The sequence below is a fragment of the Mobula birostris genome, chromosome 1 (genome assembly GCF_030028105.1).
Source record: "Mobula birostris isolate sMobBir1 chromosome 1, sMobBir1.hap1, whole genome shotgun sequence".
In the NCBI taxonomy this organism is placed as follows: domain Eukaryota; kingdom Metazoa; phylum Chordata; class Chondrichthyes; order Myliobatiformes; family Myliobatidae; genus Mobula; species Mobula birostris.
In genome coordinates, this window is record NC_092370.1 from 101,285,577 (window position 1) to 101,312,034 (window position 26,458).

General features: G+C 41.8%; 1 protein-coding gene across 2 annotated transcripts in view; it reads left to right on the plus strand.

Annotated features, from left to right (window-relative positions):
- The window catches only part of fam135b (family with sequence similarity 135 member B), a 392,129-nt gene that overhangs the window by 317,195 nt on the left and 48,476 nt on the right, over positions 1–26,458 (plus strand). For both annotated transcript variants that reach the window (XM_072259585.1, XM_072259586.1), the window contains one exon: positions 13,792–13,946. In XM_072259585.1, coding sequence (XP_072115686.1) covers positions 13,792–13,946 — 155 coding nt within the window. The remainder of the gene's footprint in view (positions 1–13,791; positions 13,947–26,458) is intronic.

Genomic DNA, 26,458 nt, shown 5'->3' on the forward strand with positions numbered 1-26,458 from the left:
ATGCTACTACTTTTAAGTACCTTCTTTTGTCTCTAAAGCATGCAGAAGGATTTTTTTAAAAAACGGTCACCCAGTAGAGTAAGAGATTAGTCCCATGTCTTGGTCTTCAAAAGTCCTTTTCCTCAGTCAGCTGAAGGTTATATAGAACATTGGAAAGAAGAATGATTATTGCCATCATTGTCAACTGAGAGTTGGCTACCAAGGTATGCAAATTGATCCATGTTTTGTTTACTGTAAAATATTGTGTTTTGATTAGCTATAGAAAATAAAACACTTCATATGTTTGGCAGCATACATTTGCTTTGTTTATTCCAAATCCTTCTTATATATTTTTTTCCAAAAAAAATGTTTGTAAACTATTCTGGCACTGGTGCATTAAGAGTAGAGTATTGCCCACTTTTTCCCAATCTGTCCAGCTCAGTTCTACAGGAGTCCCGATTGTCACTCATGTCCAACATCTGAGGTGGTTCTTCTTTTTTGTTGATGATTGGTCTCTGGAGGTGTTACTGCCAATGTACTTAGAACTTAACATAGAACTTAACTTAGAACATAGAACATAGAAATCTACCGCACGTTACAGGCCCTTTGGCCCACAATGATGTGCCGACCATATAACCATAGAACCATAGAAACTACAGCACAGAAGCGGGCCTTTTGGCCTTTCTTGGCTGTGCCGAACCACTTTCTGCCTAGTCCCACTGACCTGCACACGGACCATATCCCTCCATACACCTCCCATCCATGTACCTGTCCAATTTATTCTTAAATGTTAAAAAGGAACCCGCATTTACCACCTCATCTGGCAGCTCATTCCATACTCCCACCACTCTCTGTGTGAAGAAGCCCCCCCTAATGTTCCCTTTAAACTTTTCCCCCCTCACCTTTAACCCCTGTCCTCTTTTTTTTCTCCCCTTGCCTCAGTGGAAAAATCCTGCTTGCATTCACTCTATCTATACCCATCATAATTTTATATACCTCTATCAAATCTCCCCTCATTCTTCTATGCTCCAGGGAATAAAGTCCTAACCTGTTCAACCTTTCTCTGTAACTGAGTTTCTCAAGTCCTGGCAACATCCTTGTAAACATTCTCTGCACTCTTTCAACCTTAATTATATCCTTCCTGTAACTTGGTGACCAAAACTGAACACAATACTCCAGATTCGACCTCACCAGTGCCTTATACAACCTCATCATAACATTCCAGCTCTTATACTCAATACTTTGATTAATAAAGGCCAATGTACCAAAAGCTCTCTTTACGACCCTATCTACCTGTGACACCACTTTTTGGGAATTTTGTATGTGTATTCCCAGATCCCTCTGTTCTACTGCACTCCTCAGTGCCTTACCATTAACCCTGTATGTTCTACCTTGGTTTGTCCTTCCAACGTGCAATACCTCACACTTGTCTGTATTAAACTCAATCTGCCATTTTTCAGCCCATTTTTCCAGCTGGTCCAAGTCCCTCTGCAGGCTCTGAAAACCTTCCTCACTGTCTACTACACCTCCAATCTTTGTATCATCAGCAAATTTGCTGATCCAATTTACCACATTATCATCCAGATCATTGATATTCATGACAAATAACAATGGACCCAGCACTGATCCCTGTGGCACACCAGTAGTCACAGGCCTCCACTCAGAGAAGCAATTCTCTACTACCACTCTTTGACTTCTTCCATTGAGCCAATGTCTAAGCCAATTTACCACCTCTCCATGTATACCTAGCGACTGAACTTTCCTAACTAACCTCCCATGTGGGACCTTGTCAAAGGCCTTACTGAAATCCATGTAGACAATATCCACTGCCTTCCCTTCATCCACTTTCCTGGTAACCTCCTCGAAAAACTCCAATAGATTGGTCAAACATGACCTACCACGCACAAAGCCATGTTGATTCTCCCTAATAAGTCCCTGTCTATCCAAATGCTTGTAGATTCTGTCTCTTAGTACTCCCTCCAATAACTTACCTACTACCGATGTTAAACTTACCGGCCTATAATTTCCCAAATTACTTTTTGATCCTTTTTTAAACAACGGAACAACATGAGCCACTCTCCATCCTCCGGCACCTCACCCGTAGACAGCGACATTTTAAGTATTTCTGCCAGGACCCCCGCAATTTCAACATTAGTCTCCTTCAAGGTCCGAGGGAACACCCTGTCAGGTCCCGGGGATTTATCCACTTTAATTTTCCTCAAGACAGCAAGCACCTCCTCCTTTTCAATCTGTGCAGTTTCCATGATCTCACTACTTGATTCCCTTAATTCCATAGACTTCATGCCAGTTTCCTTAGTAAATACAGACGCAAAAAACCTATTTAAGATCTCCCCCATTTCCTTTGGTTCTGCACATAGCTGACCACTCTGATCTTCAAGAGGACCAATTTTATCCCTTACATTCCTTTTGCTCTTAATATACCTGTAAAAGCTCTTTGGATTATCCTTCACTTTGACTGCCAAGGCAACCTCATGTCTTCTTTTAGCCCTCCTGATTTCTTTCTTAAGTATTTTTCTTGCACTTCTTATACTCCTCAAGCACCTGATTTACTCCGTTTCCTATACATTTCATACAACTCCCTCTTCTTCTTTATCAGAGTTGCAATATCCCTTGAGAACCAAGGTTCCTTATTCCTATTCACTTTGCCTTTAATCCTGACAGGAACATACAAACTCTGCACTCTCAAAATTTCTCCTTTGAAGGCTTCCCACCTACCAATCACATCTTTGCCAGAGAACAACCTGACCCAATCCACGCTTTTTAGATCCTTTCTCATTTCTTCAAATTTGGCCTTCTTCCAGTTCAGAACCTCAACCCTAGGACCAGATCTATCCTTGTCCATGATCAAATTGAAACTAATGGTGTTATGATCACTGGAACCAAAGTGCTCCCTTACACAGACTTCCGTCACTTGTCCTAACTCGTTTCCTAACAGGAGATCCAATATTGCATCCCCTCTAGTTGGTCCCACTATATATTGATTTAGAAAACTTTCCTGAACAAATTTTACAAACTCTAAACCATCTAGACCCCTAACAGTATGGGAGTCCCAATCAATATATGGAAAATTAAAATCCCCTACCACCACAACTTTATGTTTCCTGCAGTTGCCTGCTATCTCTCTGCAGATTTGCTCTTCCAAGTCTCGTTGACTATTGGATGGTCTGTAATACAATCCCACTAATGTGGCCATACCTTTCCTGTTTCTCAGCTCCACCCATAAGGACTCAGTAGACAAGCCCTCTAATCTGTCCTGCCTGAGCACTGCTGTAATATTATCCCTAACAAGCAATGCTACTCCCCCACCTTTCATTCCTCTGCCTCGATCACATCTGAAACATCGGAACCCTGGAATATTAAGCTGCCAGTCCTGCCCCTCCTGTAGCCAAGTTTCACTAATTGCTATAACGTCATAATTCCACGTGTCAATCCACACCCTCAACTCATCCGCCTTCCCCGCAATACTCCTAGCATTGAAATATATACACCTCAGAAGATTTTTACCACCATTAACAACCTTTCTATTAGCGGATTTGCTTGAAATTTAATATCATTTATTTTTACCCCAGCCACACTGTCAGCTCTGGCACTCTGGTTCCCATCGCCCTGCAAATCTAGTTTAAAGCCTCCCCAATAGCACTAACAAACCTCCCTGAAAGGATATTGGTCCCCCTGTAGTTCAAGTTTAACCCGTCGCTCTTGTACAGGTCCCACCTGCCCCAGAAGAGGTCGCAATGATCCTGAAATCTGAAACCTTGCCCCCTACACCAGTTCCTCAGCCATTTATTCATCCTCCAGAGCATCCTATTCCTACCCTCACTGGCACGTAACACAGGTAGCAATCCTGAGATTACCACTCTCGAGGTCCTGCTTTTCAACTTCCTACCAAGCTCTCTATTCTCACTCTCCAGGACCTCCTTACTCTTCTTTGCTAGGTCATTGGTACCGATGTGCACCACGACATCTGGCTGGTCACCCTCCCACTTCAGAATGTCATGTAAGCGATCAGAGACATCCTTGATCCTGGCACCTGGGAGGCAACAAACCATCCTGGATTCTCTGTCACGACCACAGAACCTCCTATCTGCACCTCTAACTATCGAGTCTCCTATCACTACCACTCTCCTCTTTATCCACCCTCCCTTCTGCACTGCAGAGCCAGACCCAGTGCCAGAGATATGGCTACTGCAGCTTGTCCCAGGTAAGTCATCCCCCTCAACAGTATCCAATGCGGTATACTTGTTGTTGAGGGGAATGGCCACAGGGGAACCCTGCTCTGCCTGCCCTTTCCTCTTCCCTCGCCTGACAGTGACCCAATTTCCTGTGCTCTGCTCCTTTGACATAACTACCTCCCTGTAGCTACGATCTATAATCTCCTCATTCTCCCGAATGATCCGCAGATCATCCAGCTCCTGCTCCAGTTCCCTAACGCGGTTTGTCAGGAGCTGCAGCTGGATGCACTTCTTGCAGGTGTCGTTGTCAGGGACACCAGAGGGCTCCCTGACTTCCCACATCCTGCAAGAGGAGCATTCCAACATCCTGCCTGGTATTGTCTCTGCACTAAACAATCTGAACAAAAAAACTTACCAGAACCTACCCTGGCCTTTACCTGTTTTCGCCGAAGCCTGTTTGAGCCAAAGCCGTCCCACTCTGACTCAGTCCACTCCGACAATGGCCGCTACAATGATGGCTGCTGTATATGGTGTTCAGCTTTTTAAACCTTGGCGCGCTACGTCAAGGTTTAACCTACTCTACAAATTACCTAGAGTTTCCTTACTGCATAGCCCACTGTTTTTCTAAGCTCTATGTACCTACCTAGGAGCCTCTTAAAAGACCATATTGCATCCACTTCTACTACTGTCACTGGCAGTGCATTCCACGCACCCATCACTCTATGTGTGAAAAACGTACCTCTGCCATCCCCCTCGTGTCTACTTTCAAGCACCTTAAAACTATGCCCCCTCATGTTAGCCACTTCAGCCCTGGGGAAAATCCTCTGGCTATCCACATGATCAATGCCTCTCATCATCTTATACACTTCTGTCAGGTCACCTGTCATCCTCCGTCGCTCCAAGGAGAAAAGGCCAAGTTCACTCAACCTATTCTCATAAGGTATGCCTTCCAATCCAAGCAACAACCTTGTAAATCCCTTCTGCACTCTCCCTATAATATCCATATCTTTCCTGTAGTGAGGTGGCCAGAACTGATCACAGTATTCCAAGTAGGGTCTAACCAAGGTCTTATATAGCTGCAACATTACCTCACAGCTCTTGAACTGAATCCCACAGTTGATGAATGCCAACACACCATGTACCTTCTTAACAACACTGTCAGCCTGCGCAGCAGATTTGAGTGTCCCATGGACACGGTGCCCAAGATCTTGCTGATCCTCCACACTGCCAAGAGTCTTGCCTTAATATTATATTCTGTCTTTAAACTTGACCTACCAAAATGAACCACTTCACACTTCTCTAGATTGAACTCCATCTGCCACTTCTCAGCCCAGTTCTGCATCCTATCGATGTCTCACTGTAACCTCTGATAACCCTCCAGACTATCCACACACCATCAACTTCTGTGTCACCAGCAAACTTACTAACCCACCCTTCAACTTCCTCATCCAGGTCATTTATAAAAATCATAAGGAGGAGTTGTCCCAGAACAGATCTCTGTGGAATACCACTGGTCTGCGACCTCCATGCAGAATACAAACATCTACAACCACCCTTTGCCTTCTGTGGGCAAGCCAGTTCTAGATCCACAAAGCAAGGTCTCCTTGGATCCCATGTCTCATTGCTTTCTGAATAAGCCTCGCATGGGGAACCTTACTTGATGCTTTTTTTATTTATATGTTTATACAGAAGTCATTATTCAGATTGTTGGGACTCTTCAAACATTTAAGTCAATGAGAAATAGGGTTCAAGGAATTGATTGCTCTGGAAAGTTTTCCCATGTGGGTCTAACTACCATGTCTTCCCAGCTAAGCATTTCACCATTTTAACCTCTAGTGATCACTTATTAGCATAGGCACCACAAGCTCTTCTGCCTGCTTTGGAAACCTTGAATGCCAACAAAGCCAAATTACCCCTTACTGAAAATAATGTGTCTCAGGGAAATATAGTTCTTTATTTAATGAAGGTTTTGTTTAAAACATTATTTCACAGTCTGCTCACTACAGATGGTTTCTAAGAACAATACCTGATACATTCTATGATACTACAATAGAGAACAACTTTTCAATGTTATTGTTACCAATGTCTTTGGAAATTCTCAGAGAGCATCACAGGCCATCTGTTCTTCTGTTTCTTCGAACTGAAGACGCTGCACAGTTTTCTGCTCTGGTGTGGCTATGACTCATATCTATTTTTCTTCTCACAATAAATTGTTGCTCATGTGAAATTGGCTTCTCCTGTTTTGCATCATGCTTTGCACAGCTGTAGCTGTTAGCTGCTGGCAGCAGTCATCGCCTTACGTTCTCTGTCTGGATCTCAGTTGTCAGGTTGATTGCAATGTGTTGCAAGGGGCAACATGGTAAAAGATCTTTGTCTTCCAGCTGATGAGCACAAGGCCCATAGGTCTGTACACTTCAGTGGGGAAATCAACCATCATTTAGGGCTTGGATTCTGAGTATTGACATGTACAAGTGATGGTTTCTTCATAAAAAAGGAAGGTAGAAGTAGAGCTGTGGGCCTTGCTTTCAATCACAAATGTAGAATACCGTGGATTCATTAATCCTCTCAATTGTTTTCCCATAAACAAGAATAACAGATTGGAAATATTTGGAATCTTCAACTTAAAAAAATAATTAGACACAACGTATATTAGTGTTTTCAGCAAGGAGACCAGAGCCAGTAAGAGAAAGATAATAAGACTGGATATATACCTTTATGAATAAGGAGGGATATCAAAGTATGTTTACTATAAACAACCTCGAGATTTGTCTTCTTACAGGGTAGCCACAAAACAAAGAAACCCAACAGAACAAATTAATAAAAATATCTTCAAACACCCAGTGTGCCAAAGAAGCACAAATTGTGCAAACAATAGAAATACGTAACTAACATTCAGAACTGAATTTCATGAAAATGAGTTCACAGCCGATCCAGGAACCCATTCGTTGCAGGCCCCAGTTTTTGTTCAGCATAGTGACAAGTAAACCTTACTGAGAAGCAAGCTGATCACTGGGCCTCCCTCCCCTCTGGCCCCGACACCCTGACATTTTCAATTGGGCCCGGCACTTAAGTCAGCCAAACAGTGGGTCATTCCTTGCTCTCAGTGGCCCTGCCACTTGAATATGCTGTCAAGTCCAGGATATGTTGCCTTGATTTGATCTATACCCAAATTTTCCAATTCCGCCTGGCGCAGTGCTTAAATCGGTCAAACCTAAGCTTGCTCATCGTTCTCGGGCCCAGTCTCTGATGCCTTGAATCTGCCTCTCCTTGCTTCTGCCACTTCAAATCACCTCCAAGTCTGCTCCAGCAGCCAAACATTGGCTTGTTCCCCGCTCTCAGGCCCAGAGCATGCCACAAACGTCCTACACCTTTGAGACTTCACACCACAAAAATGCCAGGTCGTACAGGCTGTTCGAAAGCTCCACTCCAAAAGGGAAGGTACAGGTTATTGATTGCAGTGATTGTTTTCAAGAAAAAGTGTGATTAATAAAGTATTACTACTTTATTAATGGTTGTTCTTGCTGCCAGAAAGTCATTGCTGTACTTCACCAGCACCATCTCAATGGGGATCAAGGAGCCAAAGTGACATAAAGAGAACAATCAGCTGAAGGCTGGAAAACAATTTGCACAAATAACTGGAGATATGGAAAGATTGAATTTTGGTGGGGCTAAAGGACTTGTAAAAGAAAATTGCAAATGCTGGATGTCCGAAATAGAAACCCAAATTACGAGAAACAGTCAGCAGATCAGGCAACATCTATGAAAAGAGAAACCGGTTTGGTTTTATTATTTCAGGTCTGACACCCTTGTAAATATCGAGATACCAAACTAGTGTCTCTGGACGCCCCCACTTGAAGCAAGTGTTACAGATAAAGAAAAGAATTGTCTTTTGCAGTAATCATGTGCCTTTCCTACTGTGTTCATTTCTTAATTATTTAACAAGTCACTTGATTTTGACCTGTATCATCCTGAAAGATATGTTCGGCCCAAATTTCCAATTATCTTGATTTAAAAATTTATATAGGTCACCTTTAAATCTTCCTGTGTGAGTAAGAGGAAAGTTGACCCATAGTCTATATGCTGAATTGAGTGTTGACCTTTCATATAGCTAAGTGGTGTTTGTAGTAAACATTAAATGTCAAGCTGGCACTGAAGGAGCTGAGTACTGAAATCAATAGTCATAAGACAGTGCATCCTGATGCTGTCCTGATCAACACGGAGGACTTCAATCAGGTCAGTTTGAAGAAGTCTTTGGCCAACTACTACCAACATGTCACCTAGTGAACCAGAGGAGCCAACACATGCATTCACTACTACATCAACATCAAGAATGTTTACTTTCCCATCCCATACCTATGCTTACACTTTAGCAGGTCATATCACCTGGCTCTACTTCCACTCCTGCAATATAGGCAGAGACTAAGGACCAAACTAAGAATGGTGAGGACCATGAGTTATGGTTAAGGGAGGTGGAGATGCATTTTACAGGACTGCTTTGAACTGATAAATTGGACAAGGAATTCATCTTCAGGTCTGACCACAGCTGTCACTGATTTTATCAAGATGTGGATATGAGTGTGCCTTTGAAAACATCCATGTTTTCACTAACTAGGAGCCCTGGATGAACCAGGAAATTTGCCATCTGCTATGGTCTAAATCTCTGGCATTTAAGACTGATGATCTTGAGTCCAGAGTGACACTGAAAAGGGATTCGGTGTGAAATTTGAGACACAACCCGGTGCATAGCAGCTATGGTAGGATTTGCAGGCTGTTAATTCTTATAAAATGAAATCTAACAGCATAAATAGCTGCAGTGCTTCGCTTCCCAATAAGCTTAATGCCTTTTATATAGGATTTGAAAGGGAGATTAATACTACACTTATACAAATCCCCACAGCATCCAATGAACCTGTGATCTTTGTCTTTGAGATCGATGCCAGAACATCCATCAAGACGATGAACCCTCGGAAAGCATCTGGCCCTGATGTTGATCTGGCCAGGTTTTGATAACCTGTGACAACCAACAGGCTGGAGTGTTCAAGGACATTTTAAACCTCTCATTGTTGTAGTCTGAGGTTCCACCTGCTTCAAAAGGAAAGCAGTTATACTAGTGCCCAAGAAGACCAGGGTGAGTTGCCTCAATGACTATCACCCAGTGGCACCAGCATTTACTCCAATGATGTGCTTATGGTTGGAATTGACTCCTTCAAAGCAAGGATCTGGACCCACTGCAATTCACTTAGCATCGTAATAGATCTTCAGAGAATGCAATCTCACAGCCTCTCTCACTGCTTTGAACAACAGGAAAGCATATATCAAGTCGCTTTTTATCAATTATAGCTTGGTGTTAAGAACTTTCATCCTCTCAGCATTAGTCACTAAGTTTCTCAATCTGGGCCCCTCTCTGCAACTGGATCCTTGGCTTCTTCATCGGGAGAAAACAGTCGGTACAGATTGGAGATAATACCTCATCCTCCCTGACAGTCACCTCAAGGATGCATGCTCAGCCCGCTGCTCGACTCTCCACACTCATGATTATGTGGCTAAGCACAGCTCAAATGCCATTTTTAAGTTTGCAGATAACATCTCTGTTATTGATAGAACCTCAGATGGTAATGAGGATGCTTACAACAGTGAGTTAGATTAACAGGATAGTGATGTCACAACAAGAACCTCGCACACAATGTCAGCTAGACCAAGAAGTTGATTGTGGAATTCAGGAGGGCATGCACCAGTCCTCATTGAGGGGTCAGTGGTGGAAAGAGTGAGCAGCTTCAACTTCCTGATGTCAACATCTCTAAATGTGTTTTGGGCCTGATACATTTATATGCCTTCTTCGTGATTGTACCAATGGCTCTATTTCTTTAGAAGTCTGAGGAGATTTAATCTGTCACCAAAAGCTTGCAAATCTCTATTCCGACTGGTTACATCAAAGTCTGTAATGGAGGCTCCAATGCACAGGATGTAAGAGACTGCTGAGGGGCTGTAGAATCAGCCAGCTCCACCATGGGCACAACTCTCCTTACCATTAAAGGCATCTTCAAGAGGCAGCACGCTAAGAAGGCAACATCCATCATTAAGGACTCTCACCATCTGGGACATGCGCTCTTCTTATTCCTACCGTCAGTGAGTAGGAATAAGAAGAGGGCATGTCCCAGATGGTGACACATCCCATTATTTAGGAACAGCTTCTTCTCCATCATCAGATTTCCAAATGCTCCATGAACCAATGAACACCACCTCAATATTCCTTTTTATTCACTGTTTATTTATTTTGTAATTTATGGTCTTTACACTGAACTGCTGCCATAAAATAAGAAAAAAAAATGCCCATGTAAGACAGGAATAATAAACCTGATTCTGATTCTAGTTAACCCGTGAGCTCCATACCATTTTCAGAGTTAGGAAGGAAATGTCCTCCTTGATAAATTAAGCAGATGGAAAATATAGCTTTATTGACCCAAGGGAAAGAAATGCAACTTTAAATTAAATCAGTTAACTACTTTTTAATGTTATCATTAATTCTAGGCAGCGTATCTCATTGCTCATCCTCGGCTCAGTCTGTATTGCTTTGCCAGTAACCCTCCATTTTAATAAAAGTATCCTTTTACTTATATTGATATTAAATTACAGTTGCTTTAGGATACAATTAATCATATTTTGACAGCGCTTTTGACTTTGTGCTTTGTACTGAATAAATGAGATTTGCAAAGTGTCGCCTGAGAGGCTGCTCATGATATCAGAACTCTTGTGCCATGAAGACAAGAGATCAACCAGGGTAAATGTGCCTGATCAATGCCCTTCAAGCATTCTGCTGGAAACTGTCAGAACACTCATAGTTCAGCTTCGTTCATCCAAAGAGGTGTTTGGACATGGTAACATGGAGACTGATTACTGATGTCACGGAGCCCAAGGATAAAACATTACCTTTGGTGGAGGAGAGAAGAGATTATGAAACATCCTTGGCACCACTGAGTCCTCATAAGGTGGGAAATATTATTTGCTTTTATGGGAAAAGCATGGAAAATAAGGATAATGTGCAAGCTTGTTGAATTTTCAAGTGTGTTAATCACCCCATTGACTGCAGGTGAGCATGAGACGCTGAAATCTTTACTTTGAGGTAAGAGATAAACAAATCCTTAGGCAAGAAAAGATTAACCTTAACTCCTGGGTAATGTTGACTGATAACTGCAAAGCTACCAATTTATGATTAAAGCTAATGTAGTCCTTTGGCTTATCATATACTCCTGGTGTATATAGGCCAATAAAGTTCAGAATTCAAAATAAATTTATTATCAAAGTACATATATGTCACCATATAAAACCCGGAGATTCATTTTTTGTGGGCATACTCAATAAATCCATAATAGAATCAATGAAAGACCGCCCCAACTTGGGTGTTCAACTAGTGTGCAAAAGACAACAAACTGTATAAATACAGAAAGAGAGAAGGAAAAATAATAAATAATTAAGCAATAATATCAAGAACATGAGATGAAGAGTCCTTAAAAGTAAGACCATACTTTGTGGGAACATTTCAATGATGGGACAAGTGAAGTTCAGAGAAATTATCCCCTCTGATTCAAGATCCTAATGGTTGAGGGGTAATAATTGTTCCTGAACCTGGTGGTGTGGCTCCTGAGTCTCCTTTATCTTCTTCCTGATGGCAACAGCGAGAAGAGAGTATGACCTGGGTGGTCGGGGACCTTGATGACGGATGCTGCTTTTCTGCAATAGCACTCCATGTAGATGTGCTCAATGGTGGAGAGGGCTTGACCCCTGATGGACTGGGCTGTATCCATTACTTCTTAGAGGATTTTCCATTCAAGAGCATTGGTATTTCCATAGCAGGCTCTGATGTAGCCAGCCAGTACTCTCCACCACACATCTATAGAAGTTCGTCAAAGTTTTAGATGTCATGCTGGATCTTCACAAACTCCTAAGGAAATAGAGGTGCTGTCCTGATTTCTTCATAATTGCACTTATGTGCTGTGCCTGGGATAGGTGATCTGAAATGATAACACTGAGGACCCTCTCCACCACTGAATCTCCACTGAGGTCTGGCTCCTCCTGAAGTCAATAATTGGGGCCCTGGTCTTACTGACATTGAATAAGAGATGGCAAAGGTTGGCTGCAAAGAGAGGATGAATTGTTGTTGGCTCTGCCTCATTACTTCAAAAAATAGTAAATTTAAATTTAATATTGAAATTAGTAACATCTGATCTTCAAACCGTGCCCATTAAACTAACGACTAAAGTCTGACTTTATTGTCTTGAGATTTTAGCTGTGTGATCAGAATAGGGCTGATGCATACAGGAAAATTATCTTTAGACAGTTTTCATTACATTCTGCAGGGATTATGGATTGATACCCAGGATTAACAGTCAGGGCTGGCTCACACCAATGCACTTTATAAAGTCAAGGTCCCACTTAGCTTTAGAATATTAACTTGCCTGCTTAAATTATTTAACCAATCAGGTTAGTAAGCAGCAGGTCAAGTCCCTCTGCTGAAAATTTCAGTAGTACATCAGGCCAGAAGGTCATGTCTCACTCGATGGACCTTGCATATAGGGATGGCCTTTTGAGATTTCCAGAAGTCCAGGGTGAGGCTATGTGAGGATGGAGTCAGAACCGGGAAAGGGCTATAGTGGAATAGAGGATGGTGATAAGTGCAGCGATCTGAAGGTGAATCAGTTGGTCAGACACAGTAAGGCATCGTCAGGCAAGAGTAGCTAAGGGAAATCATGCTGATGATTGGTAAAGTAATCAGGCCAAGGATTAGAAGTTTTTAGTAAGTAGGTTGGCAGAGGGATCAACTCCGCAAGGAGGTTAAGTCAGCAGATTGGTAGTGGGATTAAACTAGGGATCAGAGGAAAGAACAGGGCTGTAAGTTGATAGGAGGTGTAGGTTGGCTGAGGGTTCCCTCCAGATGATTTGGAGAGAAATTGATAGGAGTTGGAGGGCTGCAGCTGTCAATCATCAGTTGTTGAGAATATGGTACTTCTGTGTTCGCAAGTCAGTCATCATTGATAGGATCAGGAAAGGTTTGTAAACAGGAAAGAAGGTGGACTTCACTAAGGTGTGGGGATGTTTTGGAGGTAACCAAGTACATTATATTACTTGGATGGGACCGACCCTAGAAAGCGACAATCCTATTAATATTTGGCACATCAAAAACTGACATTTGTGGAAGAAGATTCCAAAATTCCACAGCCTTTAGTACTACTTTAACCTGCCCCCAGAGTTGGGAAAAAATATCAGGCAATATTGAATGATGGAGTAGATTTGACCTTATTCTGTCTGATACTTTATGGTCTTATTATTCTGTCTGACTCCTTTGCATGTGATTTTATCATTAAAGGCAACTCAGTAGATATTTGTGTCTGAATTTCCTTATTATCAATGGTTTAAAAAAGTGTCATTTAAATCTTCATTCATTGGAGAGTTGACAGGAATCAGAATAGTTTTCCAGGTTGGAGAATATCATCATTGAAAATTTGAGGTAAATGTTAAACCTGTCACGTGTGGGCACCTACCATTCTAGCTTAGTGTCTTGGAACCCAATTATCTGAACGTTAGGGGGTTATAAAAGTTCTAAAATTATTCTTTTTGCTTCCAGAATCCAAAGTCACAGTCAGATCGCAGCAGCTGTCCGAAATTCATCCTACCTCACTAGAATGCCTCCATTGCCTATTGAGTGTCTGGACATAGATGGAGACTGGAGTAATCTTCCTATTATATTTGAAGACCGATACGAGGAATCCATTTCCAAAGGTTTGTCATGTTTCCTTTATTTCATCCAATGTGTTAAATATTTATTACACTAGGTAATTTCTGTTTTAACTGCATGAGATTGTGGCCTGTAAACTGGTGATTGACCCATTTCATATTTTTATATACTTAGTGTGGCTTGCAGCATAGAGTGTAAAATCTGAATTTTGCTATGAAGTATTATACTCTACTGAAGCATCTACAAACAATTGCAGTTTTTTCCTTAGCAATTTAAAACGAATGGAGTTCCACTGACATCCCAGAAAAGACTGTTCTGTACAGCACAAGGAAGTTTGTGCAATATATTGCAGTTTAGAAGCTAGTTTAATGTCAGGTGAACCAGCCAGTCCTCAGGCATAGAGTACTGTCGGTTGGTTTCTATTACAGCTAAGAAAGTACATGCTAAATGAATTTTCAGGCTGCTTAACTTTCTCTTCAAACTTAATTCTAAGCCACTGTAGAAGAAATTACTGATTACTAAAATTGTACTGAGCATGTTAATAGGGTAATATAGTGTGTGTATTGTTTTCATTGCTCTGAGGAATGCTATAAAATGAAATGAAATTTCTGTAATCATCACTGTTTGTGCAGAAAAACACACCTAACTGTATGATTAAATGATGTATCCAAATTTGAATAGCAGGAGAATATTTGCCAGTATAAACACACCATCTCCTCTACCATGATCTGTCATCTGACTTAATTTTATGCAGCGAAGGTGAACTAATCATGGTGCGTGGAATTCACCTACAGAGGAGATTGTTATTAGTGAACCTGAGAGTATACCCTGCTCAGATCATAAATTTGTAATAGCAACATCATCTAGTAAAGTTATCTTGTATGAATGACAGTGTCTAATGCGATGCTACAGCAGAGCTGATAATCTTTTGGTTTAAATGGTTTAAGGACTTTATTAAAATGGTTAAGTAGAAGAACACTAAGCAGCTATCTTGGCTATTTATTTACTTGTAAAGTCAATCGTGATTTCTAGAGTTATGAATCAATTAAGTTCATTACAGTTGTTGGTTGTCAGTGAAATGTTTTAGTCCCAAGAGGAGAGGAGCATCTGTGAGTTTCTTAGCAGGCTTGATTACCTTTATTAACTAAGTTGTAGATGCTGTCATTCAGCCTGTTACAGAATTTATTTTGGTTATTTTTCCTGGCGGATGTTTGAGCAGTAATTTCAGACATTCAGATTTAAACACATGCTGAACCACTGTACCTTAAACTCATTCTATTTCAATCCCTTCAATCTATGAGCTGGTTGTCCTGAATGCTTTTTTAAAAATTTTTAGTTCTACAAATCAAAAAAGAGAGCTAGTAGGGCACCGGAAAAAGCTGTTGATTATCAAATTCAGTCAGCATTTATGGAAAGAGAAGTAGTTGGCAAATTAGGCCTGCAACCCTTCATTGGAACTATGGAAGAGAGAATTAAGTTAGTAGAGGTAGAAGAGAGATAGGGAACGGGGCAGGTGGAAGAAGAGAACTTCCTTGATAGGCTGAGGCAGGATGACTTTATGTGGCAGTTAAGTGGTTAAAATCAGATTAAGCTTCTTTGTGATTGTAATTTGATGTTAATGGTAACACTCTGGAATATGTCCAGCAAAAATGGCCAGTTTTATTGCAAGGAGAAAGCGTCAGTGAAATATTTGAAGTTAGAGAACTCAATATTCTGCCCTGCAGGCAACAACATGCCCAAAAAGATGAGCTCTTCAGGCTTGTGTTTGGACTTGTTGTAACAATGCAAGAGGCCACGGATTGTCAGAGTGGCAGTGCAAAGGGAATTAATGTGACAGGCAAGGGGACAGTGAGGAATACCTCTGTGTATAGACACAATGCAAAGCAATCATCCATTCTCTATTTGGTTTCTCCAAGGTATAGGAGTCCAGTCTCACTGGTTTCCTATCATTTGGTCCAGTGCCTTTCTTAAACAAGTTCTTGGTTCATCTCTGTTGACATCCACAATTTCCCAATCCTTAAGGCTACTGCTTTTTATGGCAACTTCATAAGCCTCTTCTTTAATAATTTGTTTTCAACTTAAAACCTTAACTCAGTTTGTCTTTCTACAGATGCTACCTGTCCTGATAAGTATTTCCAGCATTTTCTATTTTTATCTCATATTTCAAGCATCTACAGTATTTGTCAGTTATGTGGGAATCACTTTTCATTTTGTGTTTATTGGTTGGGCCTACTAACCAGATTTCATCATGGCACTGATCCAAGAATAAACGAAGGAGGTGTATTTCAAAGGGGAGATGTGAGTGACTATGCTTGAATCAAGCAGTATTTGACCAATTGTGGTATGAAGGTGTCTTTGTAAAACTGTGGTCAATGAGTATTAAGAGGAAAACACTCCAGTGATTCAAGTCATGCCTTACTTAATGATAGATGGTTGAGGTTATTGGAGGTCAATAATTCCAGCCACTGGGCAATACTGCATGAATTCCTCAGGATAGTGTCCAAAACTAAACCATCCTTAGTGGTTTCATCAATGACCTTCCATTATTAGGTCACAAGTGGGGACATTGAGGACAACTGCAAAATTCAGTTCTCTTCATAACTGTATATTAAATGAAGTAGCCCATGTCTGCACACAACATACATGTTACAAAAGTGATAGATCAGGAGATGGTCTGAGCGCTTATCTTGGCATTTAAAGGAATGGCCATTCCTGAGTTTGCCACCATCAATATCCTAGTGGACACCCTTGACAGAAATCTCAGCTGGACCAGGTACTTAATCACTTAGTCTGTAAATGCAGATTGAAGGTTGACTGCAGTGAATGGGTGATGCATCTGCTGTTGCTGTAGTACCTTTCCACCATCTGCAAAGTGGTCAGGAGTGTGTCAGAATACTCCAAATGGCTAGGATGTATGCATCTTCAATACCACTCAAGAAGCTTCCTATAATCTAGAAGAAAACAACCAACTTCAGTAGTACCACATCCACTGTCCAAAGGATTCATATCTCCACCACCACAATCTTGTTGCCTCAGTGTGTATGCTATGTGCAAGCAACCTTAACCACCTAGATGGAAAAGGATGTCAGGCAACTGGAAAGATCACTTGTGGTTTCCGTTCCAGGACACACACCATTCCTATTTGAAACTATATCTGTATTCCTGAGAGTAAGGTGGTAGATAGAACCATAGAACATTACAGTACAGAAACAGGCCTTTTGGCCCTTCTTGGCTGAGCTGAACCATTTTTGTGCCAAGTCCCACTGACCTGCACCTGAACCATATCCCTCCATACACCTCTCATCAATGTACATGTCCAAGCTTTTCTTAGATGTTAAAAGTGATCCTGCATTTACCACTTCATCTGGCAGCTCATTCCACACTCCCACCACTCTCTGTGTGAAGAAGCCCCCTCCTAATGTTCCCTTTAACCTTCTCCTCTTTCACCCTTAACCCATGTCCTCTGGTTTTTTTCTCCCCTAGCTTCAGTGGAAAAAACCTGCTTGCATTCACTCTATCTATACCCATCATAATTTTATATACCTCTATCAAATCTCCCCTCATTCTTCTATGCTCCAGGGAATAAAGTCCCAACCTATTCAACCTTTCTCTGTAACTGAGTTTCTCAAGTCCCGGCAACATCCTTGTAAACTTTCTCTGCACTCTTTCAACCTTATTACTATCCTTCCTGTAATTTGGTGACCAAAACTGCACACAGTACTCCAAATTCGGCCTCACCAATGCCTTATACAACCTCACCATAACATTCCAACTCTTATACACAATACTTCGATTTATAAAGGCCAATGTAGCAAAAGCTCTCTTTACAACGCTATCTACCTGTGACGCCACTTTTAGGGAATTTTGTATCTGTATTCCCAGATCCCTCTGTTCTACTGCACTCCTCAGTGCCCTACCATTTATCCTGTATGTTCTACCTTGGTGTTTCCTTCCAAAGTGCAATACCTCACACTTATCTGTATTAAACTCCATCTACCATTTTTCAGCCCATTTTTCCAGCTGGTCCAATCTCTGTGCAAGCTTTGAAAACCTTCCTCACTGTCCACTACACCTCCAGTCTTTGTATCATCAGCAAATTTGCTGATCCAACTTACCACATTATCATCCAGATCATTGATATAGATGACAAATAACAATGGACCCAGCACTGATCCCTGTGGCACACCACTAGTCACAGGCCTCCACTCAGAGAAGCAAACCTCCACTACCACCCTCTGGCTTCTTCCATTGAGCCAATGTCTAATCCAATTTACTACCTCTCCATGTATACCTAGCAAATGAATCTTTCTAACTAACATCCCATGCGGGACCTTGTCAAAGGCCCTACTGATGTCCATGTAGACAACATCCACTGCCTTCCCTTCATCCACTTTCCTGGTAACCACCTCAAAAAACTCCCAACAGATTTGACAAACATGACCTACCATGCACAAAGCCATGTCGACTCTCCCTAATATGTCCCTGTCTATCCAAATACTTGTAGATCCTATCACTTAGTACTCTTTCCAATAATTTACCTACAACCGATGTCAAACTTACCGGCCTATAATTTGCCAGATTACTTTTAGAGCCTTTTTTAAACAATGGAACAACATGAGCTATCCTCCAATCCTCTGGCACCTCACCCGTAGATACCAACATTTTACATATATCTGCCAGGGCCCCTGCAATTTCAACACTAGTCTCCTTCAAGGTCCAAGGGAATACCCTATCAGGTCCTGGGGATTTATCTACTCTGATTTGCCTCAAGATAGCAAGCACCTCCTCCTCTTCAATCTGTATAGGTTCCATGACCTCACTACTGGTTTGCCTTATTTCCATAGACTCCATGCCAGTTTCCTTAGTAAATACAGATGCAAAAAACCCATTTAAGATCTCCCCCATTTCTTTTGGTTCCACACATAGCCGACTACTCTGATCTTCAAGAGGACCAATTTTATCTCTTACTATCGTTTTGCTCTTAATATACCTGTAGAAGCTCTTTGGATTATCCTTCACCTTGACTGCCAAAGCAACCCCACGTCTTCTTTTAGCCCTCCTGATTTCTTTCTTAAGTATTTTTCTGCACTTTTTATATTCCTCAAGCACCTTATTTGCTCCATTTCCTATACATGTCATACATCTCTCTCTTCTTCTTTATCAGAGTTCCAATATCCCTCGAGAACCAAGTTCTTACTCACTTTGCCTTTAATCCTGACAGGAACATACAAACTTTGCACTCTCAAAATTTCTCCTTTGAAGGCCTCCCACTTACCAATCACATCCTTGCCAGAGAACAACCTGTCCCAATCCACGCTTTTTAGATCCTTTCTCATTTCTTCAAATTTCGCCTTTTTCCAGTTTAGAACCTTAACTCGAGGACCAGATCTATCTTTATCCATGATCAAGTTGAAACTAATGGTGTTATGATCACTGGAACCAAAGTGTTCCCCTACACAAACTTCTGTCACCTGTCCTAACTCGTTTCCTAATAGGAGATCTAAGATGTGGTCTACATGGATTTTAACAAGGCATTTGACAAGGTCCCCCATGAGAGACTCATCCAGAAAGTCATAAGGCATGGGATTAGTGGAACCTTGGCTGTTTGGACAAATAATTGGCTTACAGGAAGAAAGCAGAGGGTATTAGTGGAATGAAAATATTCTGCCTGGAGGTCGGTGACTAGTGGAGTGCCGCAAGGATCTGTCCTGGGACCCCCTGCTCTTTGTGATTTTTATAAGTGACCTGGATAAAGAGGCAGAAGGGTGGGTGAGTAAGCTTGTGGATGACACGAAGATCAGAGGAGTTGTGGATGGAGCTGTAGGTTGTTGAAGGTTACAAGCAACTGGCGTTCACCAGCAAATTTTATGTGTGTTGCTTGAAATTCCAGCATCTTCAGATTTCCTTATGTTTGGGTTATGGAGTAGTGTGGGTTTAGCACTTTTTTTTAAGGAAGGGAGGAAAAGATGGCGGCGCGACGCAGCGCGCGCGGCCATTCCGAACGAAAATCGATATGTGTAACTAGGGGTGCCGTGCACAATCCAGATTTGCTGGAGACAGCCATGAGAAGCACAGAGGAACATCTAGAGAAACTTCTAAAATGCCTGCTTCGCTGCTGCTGCTACTGCGTGATCAAGAATCTCTGGAGATGAAGGTCTCAAATCCTCGGCTTTGTGTATCACCTGTTGCCGGGGCCGGGGTTGAAGCGCTTGGCTGAGATGGTGCTCGATGCATCGGTGCCGGAGAGCTGGTCGGAGGCTCGGAGTTTTCGGATGGACTCTGAGTCGGACTGTGGTCGGATGCTTCCAGGATGCTGCATCGGCAAGTTGGCAGCACTGGAGGTTTACCGTCTGCGTGAGATGATGGGACTTTCGAGAGACTTTGAGATTTTTACTGTGCCATGGTCCGTTCTTATCAAATTACGGTATTGCTTTGCACTGTTGTAACTATATGTTATAATTATCTGGTTTTTGTTAGTTTTTAAGTTGGTTTGTCATATGTTTTCGTGATATCATTCTGGAAAAACATTTTTATCATTTCTTAATGCATGCATTACTAAATGACAATAAAAGGGGACTGCGTGTCCTCAATCATAATAAGACGATATCGACAGGATGCAGAGTTGGGCAGAAAAGTGGCAGATGCAGTTCAATCTGGATAAGTGTGAGGTGATGCATTTGGAAGGACAAACCAGAAGGCTGAGTACAGGGGTAATGGTCTTTTACTTAAGAGTGTGGATGAACAGAGGGACCTTGGGGTTCAAATCCATACATCCCTCAAGGTCACTGCACAGGTTGATAAGATGGTTAAGAAGGCCTATGTGATGCTAGGCTTCATTAATAGGGGGATTGAGTTCAAGAGTAGAGAGGTCATGTTGCAACTCTACAAATCTCTGGTGAGACCACACCTAGAGTATTGTGTTCAGTTCTGGTCACCTCATTATAAGAAGGATGCGGAAGCTATGGAGAAGGTCCAGAGGAGATTTACCAGGATGTTGCCTGGATTGGAAAACAAGTCTTATGAGGCAAGGTTAGCAGAACTGGGACTTTTCTCTTTGGAGCGTAGAGAGATGAGAGGGAACTTTATAGAGGTCTACAAGATTATGAGAGGTATAGATAGGGTGGATAGCCAGTACCTGTTTTCCAGGGCACGAATAATAAACCCCAGAGGGCATATGTACAAAGTTAAGGGAGGGAAGTTTAGGGGAGACATCAGGGGTAAGCTTTTTACACAGAGGGTTGTGGGTGCCTGGAATGACTTGCCAGAGATGGTGGTGGGGTATTTAAGAGCCTCTTGGACAGGCGCATGGATAAAAGAAAAATAGAGGGTTATGGAGTAGCAACGCACATAAAAGTTGATGGTGAACGCAGCAGGCCAGGCAGCATCTATAGGAAGAGGTACAGTTGACGTTTTGGGCTGAGACTAGCCGAGGCTATCTCTTATTAGCTCTTCTTTCAGTTAGTCCTGACGAAGGGTCTCAGCCCGAAACGTCGACTGTACCTCTTATAGATGCTGCCTGGCCTGCTGCGTTCACCAGCAACTTCTATGTGTGTTGCTTGAAATTCCAGCATCTGCAGATTTCTTCGTGTTTGGGTTATGGAGTAGTGTGGATTTAGTACTTTTTTTTAAGGAATATATGGGTCGGCACAACACCGAGGGCCAAAGGGCCTGTACTGTGCTGTAGTATTCTAGTGTCTAGTCACTAGTGTTCTTTGTTGGTAGTTCTTTATCCTGGAAACACCAATCCAACCTAACCCTACAAGAACTTTCACCAAAAGTTTGACAAAGTTCCACACGGTAGGCTTATTCAGAAAGTCAGAAGGCATGGGATCCAGGGAAGTTTGGCCAGGTGGATTCAGAATTGGCTTGCCTGCAGAAGGCAGAGGGTCGTGGTGGAGGGAGTACATTCAGATTGGAGGATTGTGACTCGTGGTGTCCCACAATGATCAGTTCTGGGACCTCTACTTTTCGTGATTTTTATTAACGAGCTGGATGTGGGGGTAGAAGGGTGGGTTGGCAAGTTTGCAGATGACATAAAGGTTAGTGGTGTTGTAGATAGTGTAGAGGGTTGTCGAAGATTGCAGAGAGACATTGATAGGATGCAGAAGTGGGCTGAGAAGTGGCAGTTGGAGTTCAACCCGGGGAAATGTGAGGTGATACACTTTGGAAGGACAAACTCCAAGGCAGAGTACAAAGTAAGTGGCAGGATGCTTGGTAGTGTGGAAGAGCAGAGGGATCTGGGGGTACATGTCCACAGATCACTGAAAGTTGCCTCACAGGTAGATAAGGTAGTTAAGAAAGCTTTCATAAGTCGAGGGATAGAATTTAAGAGTCGCGAGGTAATGATGCAGCTCTATAAAACCCTGGTTAGGCCACACTTGGATTACTGTGTCCAGTTCTGGTCGCCTCACTATAGGAAGGATGTGGAAGCATTGGATAGGGTACAGAGGAGATTTACCAGGATGCTGCCTGGTTTAGAGGGTATGAATTATGATCAGAGATTAAGGAAGCTAGGGTTTTTCTCTTTGGAGAGAAGGAGGATGAGAGGAGACATGATAGAGGTATACAAGATATTAAGAGGAATGGATAGAGTGGATAGCCAGCACCTCTTCCCCAGGGCACCATTGCTCAATACAAGAGGACATGGCTTTAAGGTAAGGGGTGGGAATTTCAAGGGGGATATTAGAGGAAGGTTTTTTACTCATAGAGTGGTTGGTGCATGGAATGCACTGCCTGAGTCAGTGGTGGAGGCAGATACACTAGTGAAATTTAAGAGACTACTAGACCGGTATATGGAGGAATTTAAGGTGGGGGCTTATATGGGAGGCAGGGTTTGCGGGTCAGCACAGCATAGTGGGCCGAAGGTTCTGTACTGTGCTGTACTATTCTGTGTCCTAAAAGGACTGCAATGGAGGAATAGATCAAGCCTAATCTTCCATTTGACATCATGACTGCCCTAATTGTAACCACAACTCTATATTTTCACCCACCTGTGAAAACCTATTAGAATATTTCATGTCATTTCAGTGATAGTAAATCTGTTTCTGCTCTTCCCTATTCTTACTTGGCATTTCCCTACTTCCATCTTAAAAAATATTGAAAGATGTTGGTTCTATTGCTCTGTGAGGAAGAGATTTCTTCCAGGACTCTCCGCAAGGAAAATAAAATCCTCGTCTCTGTCTTAAATGAACGACCCTTTTTTCTAAAAAAAAAAGTGACCCGACCCACTTAATCTGTAAGCTTTCACTCACACAAAAGGAAAGATTCTTTCCATCCTGTTAAAAACTGTCTGGATCTTACATGTTTCAAACAAATCTCTCCTCATTTATAAAGCTTTCCTCATGAGGCAACAGCCCGATAGACATTGGTCTGGCAACCATGAGAAAACCTGCAGATGCTGGAAATCCAAGGCAATGCACACAAAATGCTGGAGGAACTCAGCAGGCCAGGCAGCATCTATGGAAAAGAGTAAACTGTTGACATTTCGGGCCGAGACCCTTTATCAGGACTGAAAGAAAGCTGAGAAGTCAGAGTAAGAAGGTGGGTGATGGGGTGCGGGAGGAAGAAATACAAGTTGGTAGGTGATAGATGAAACTGAGAGAGGATGAGGGGCTGAAATAAAGAGCTGGGAAGATGACTGGTGAAAGAGATAAAGGGCTGGAGAAGAGAGAATCTGATAGGAGAGAGTAGAAGACCATGGAAGAAAGGGAAGGAGGAGGAGCTCCAGAAGTAGATAAGGAGATAAGGTGAGAGAGAGAATGAGGAATAGGGAAGTGGAATGTGAAGTGGGAGGAGGGTGCAATTAATAATTACTGGGAGTTCGAGAAATCGATGTTCATGCCATCAGGTTGGAGGCTACACAGGCAGAATATAGGGTGTCCCTTCTCCAACCTGAGTGTGGCCTCATTGCGACAGATGAGGAGGCCAAGGACTGACATGTCAGAATGGGAAAGTGAAATCGAATTGAAATGTGTGACTACCAGGTAATTCCGCTTTTTCTGGCGGATGGATCGTAAGTGTTCGGCGAAGCAGTCTCCCAATCTACGTTGGGTCTCACCGATATACAGGAGGCCACACCAGCAGCAGCAGATGTAGTAGGTTACCCCAACAGACTCACAGATGAACTGTCGACTCACCTGGAAGGACTATTTGAGGCCCTGAATGGTAGTGAGGGAGGAGGTGTAAGGGCAGGTGGAGCACTTGTTCCACTTGCAAGGATATGTGCTAGGAGGGAGATCAGTGGGAATGGACAAGGAAGTTGCATTGGGAGCGATCCCTGCAGAAAGCAGAAAGTGGGGGGTGGAAAAGATGTGCTTGGTGGTGGGATCCCATCGGAGATGGCGAAAGTTATGTAGAATATGTGCTGGATGTAGAGGTTAATAGGGTGGTGGGTGAGGATAAGAGGAACTCTACACCTGGAATTGTGGCAGGAGGATGGAGTGAGTCCAGATGTGTGTGAAATGGAAGTGATGCAGATGAGGGCAGCATTGTTGGCAGAGGAAGGAAAGCCCCTTTCTTTGAAGAAGGAGCTTCCTTGAAGACCTCATTAGGTCTAGAATGAAAAGCCTCATCCTGAGAACAGGAGCAGCAGAGACGGAGGAACTGAGAGAAGAGAATGGAATATTTACAAGTGACAGGGTGGGAAGAGGTATATTCCAGGTAGTTCTGAGAATCAGTGGGTTTATTAAAGGTATTGATGAATAGATTGTCTCCAGAGATAGAGACAGAGAGAGATCAGGAAAGGGGTTGGAAGTGTCGGAAATTGATGAAGTAAATTTCAGGGCAGGATAGAAGTTGGAAGTAAATTTGATGAAGTCAATAAGCTCAGCATGGGTTCAGGAAGCAGCATCAATGTAGTCGCTATGTATTAATTATTGGTCTACAATATCTTTGATCACAGCTATTTGAAAGAGATAGATTTTCTGAGATTTTTCCCAGGGTAAAGAAACAAATAGTTATTTATGATATAAGAAGCACCAAAATTATGGTTCATTGATATCATAACTATCATACTGTATGTTTCAACCTCTTTTATAGTTTGTCTGGAACTACCATACTTTTTGTAAAAAGCAGATTTGTGCAATCAACTTTTCCAGGTTCTCTCTGTGGAAAATTATTTCCTTTAAATGAAGCAGACTTTATAGTAAAGCTAATTTTGACTCTTAGCAGAAGAGTAATTTGATTGTGATTTTCACCCAAGCCCACTCCATATCTCTGCAATATTGTCCATCTCCATAATTCTTTAAGGAACCTGCAATCCACTAATCACAACCTTTTGACCTTTAGCTCATCCCTGTACTTAATAGTTCCTTCTTTGGTAAACTAAGACTTAAGTGGATGGGATTCTCTTCCACAATTTCTACGTCTCCTTCCATTTAGGAAACATTGTACCCTTGAGATCTGTAACCTGTCATTTGTCATTGGTGTTAACTTTTGATAAAACCCCTGGAAAAAGATAGGGGTTTTTGTTGTTCTTGGCATGATATAAGTGGAAGTTATATTTATCTAGCTCATCCGGAGGTATATTGCTGAGAAGTTTTTTTTTAAAGTTATTATATTCCTAAGCATTGCATCTTTCACATTAAGAAAATAAATATTGGAAATGTAAACAGTCTGAAAAAGTACGCCAGAGGAATTCATGTTTGACTAGTATACACAGTTAAATTAATAACTGGAACATTTGCAAAACAAAATTGAGATGATGCTCAAATCAGAATATAGCATGTGTGATTTGCCCTTTGCAGCCATCTAGTGGTGCTAGACACAATAGCGCCCTTGGCACTTGGATATTTATTTCAAGAAAATGATGGTCTAATGAAGTTTACAGCCTTTAGGACATGGTCCCATGGATAAGTCCAAATTTCTCTGAATATTCTGCTCCCTCATCGTATTTCTTATTTGTTCTATTTTTTAAAAAATCTTCCACAAAGCAAAGTTATTGTATCTGCCTCAGTTGTGTATTGTGATGAAGGATTCTTATCTCCTGCACATAGATTATATCATAAAACACTACCATATAAATACTTTTTACATAATTCTCATTTCTGCCCTTTTAAATATTGTTTTAAGTAAAACTGTATCCTAAGTGGAAAGATATGCAAAGTGTATGCTTGAATCTACAGAACAAATTGAAACAAAACAGAATTGCTGGACAAAGTCAGCCAGTGAAGCAGAATTTGTGCAAGAGAAAATAGTTCATATTTTGAGTCATTGACCCTTCCGCTGAACTTGAGGGAAAAGTATAAGTTTATAGTTTTCAAAGCAGTTGTTTTTCTTTCTTCAGACAAATTGAGCTTTTTTTTTATAGGTATTCCTTCTTTGTTATTTTTACACTTGCACATAATGTGTGGTTTCCTTATTATTCCAATTTTTTTGCTTTGAGTAACAACTAGGAGAAAGTATTTTACATTTTTTTTCATAGTCATGCATTGGAAGTATTGTAGAGCATGAAACAGCTTTTTTTTTTGGTGCCCTTCCAACGTTATAAGACCAAGAAGACATAGGAGCAGAATTAGGCCATTTGGCCATTGAGTCTGCACCACCATTTCATCATGGC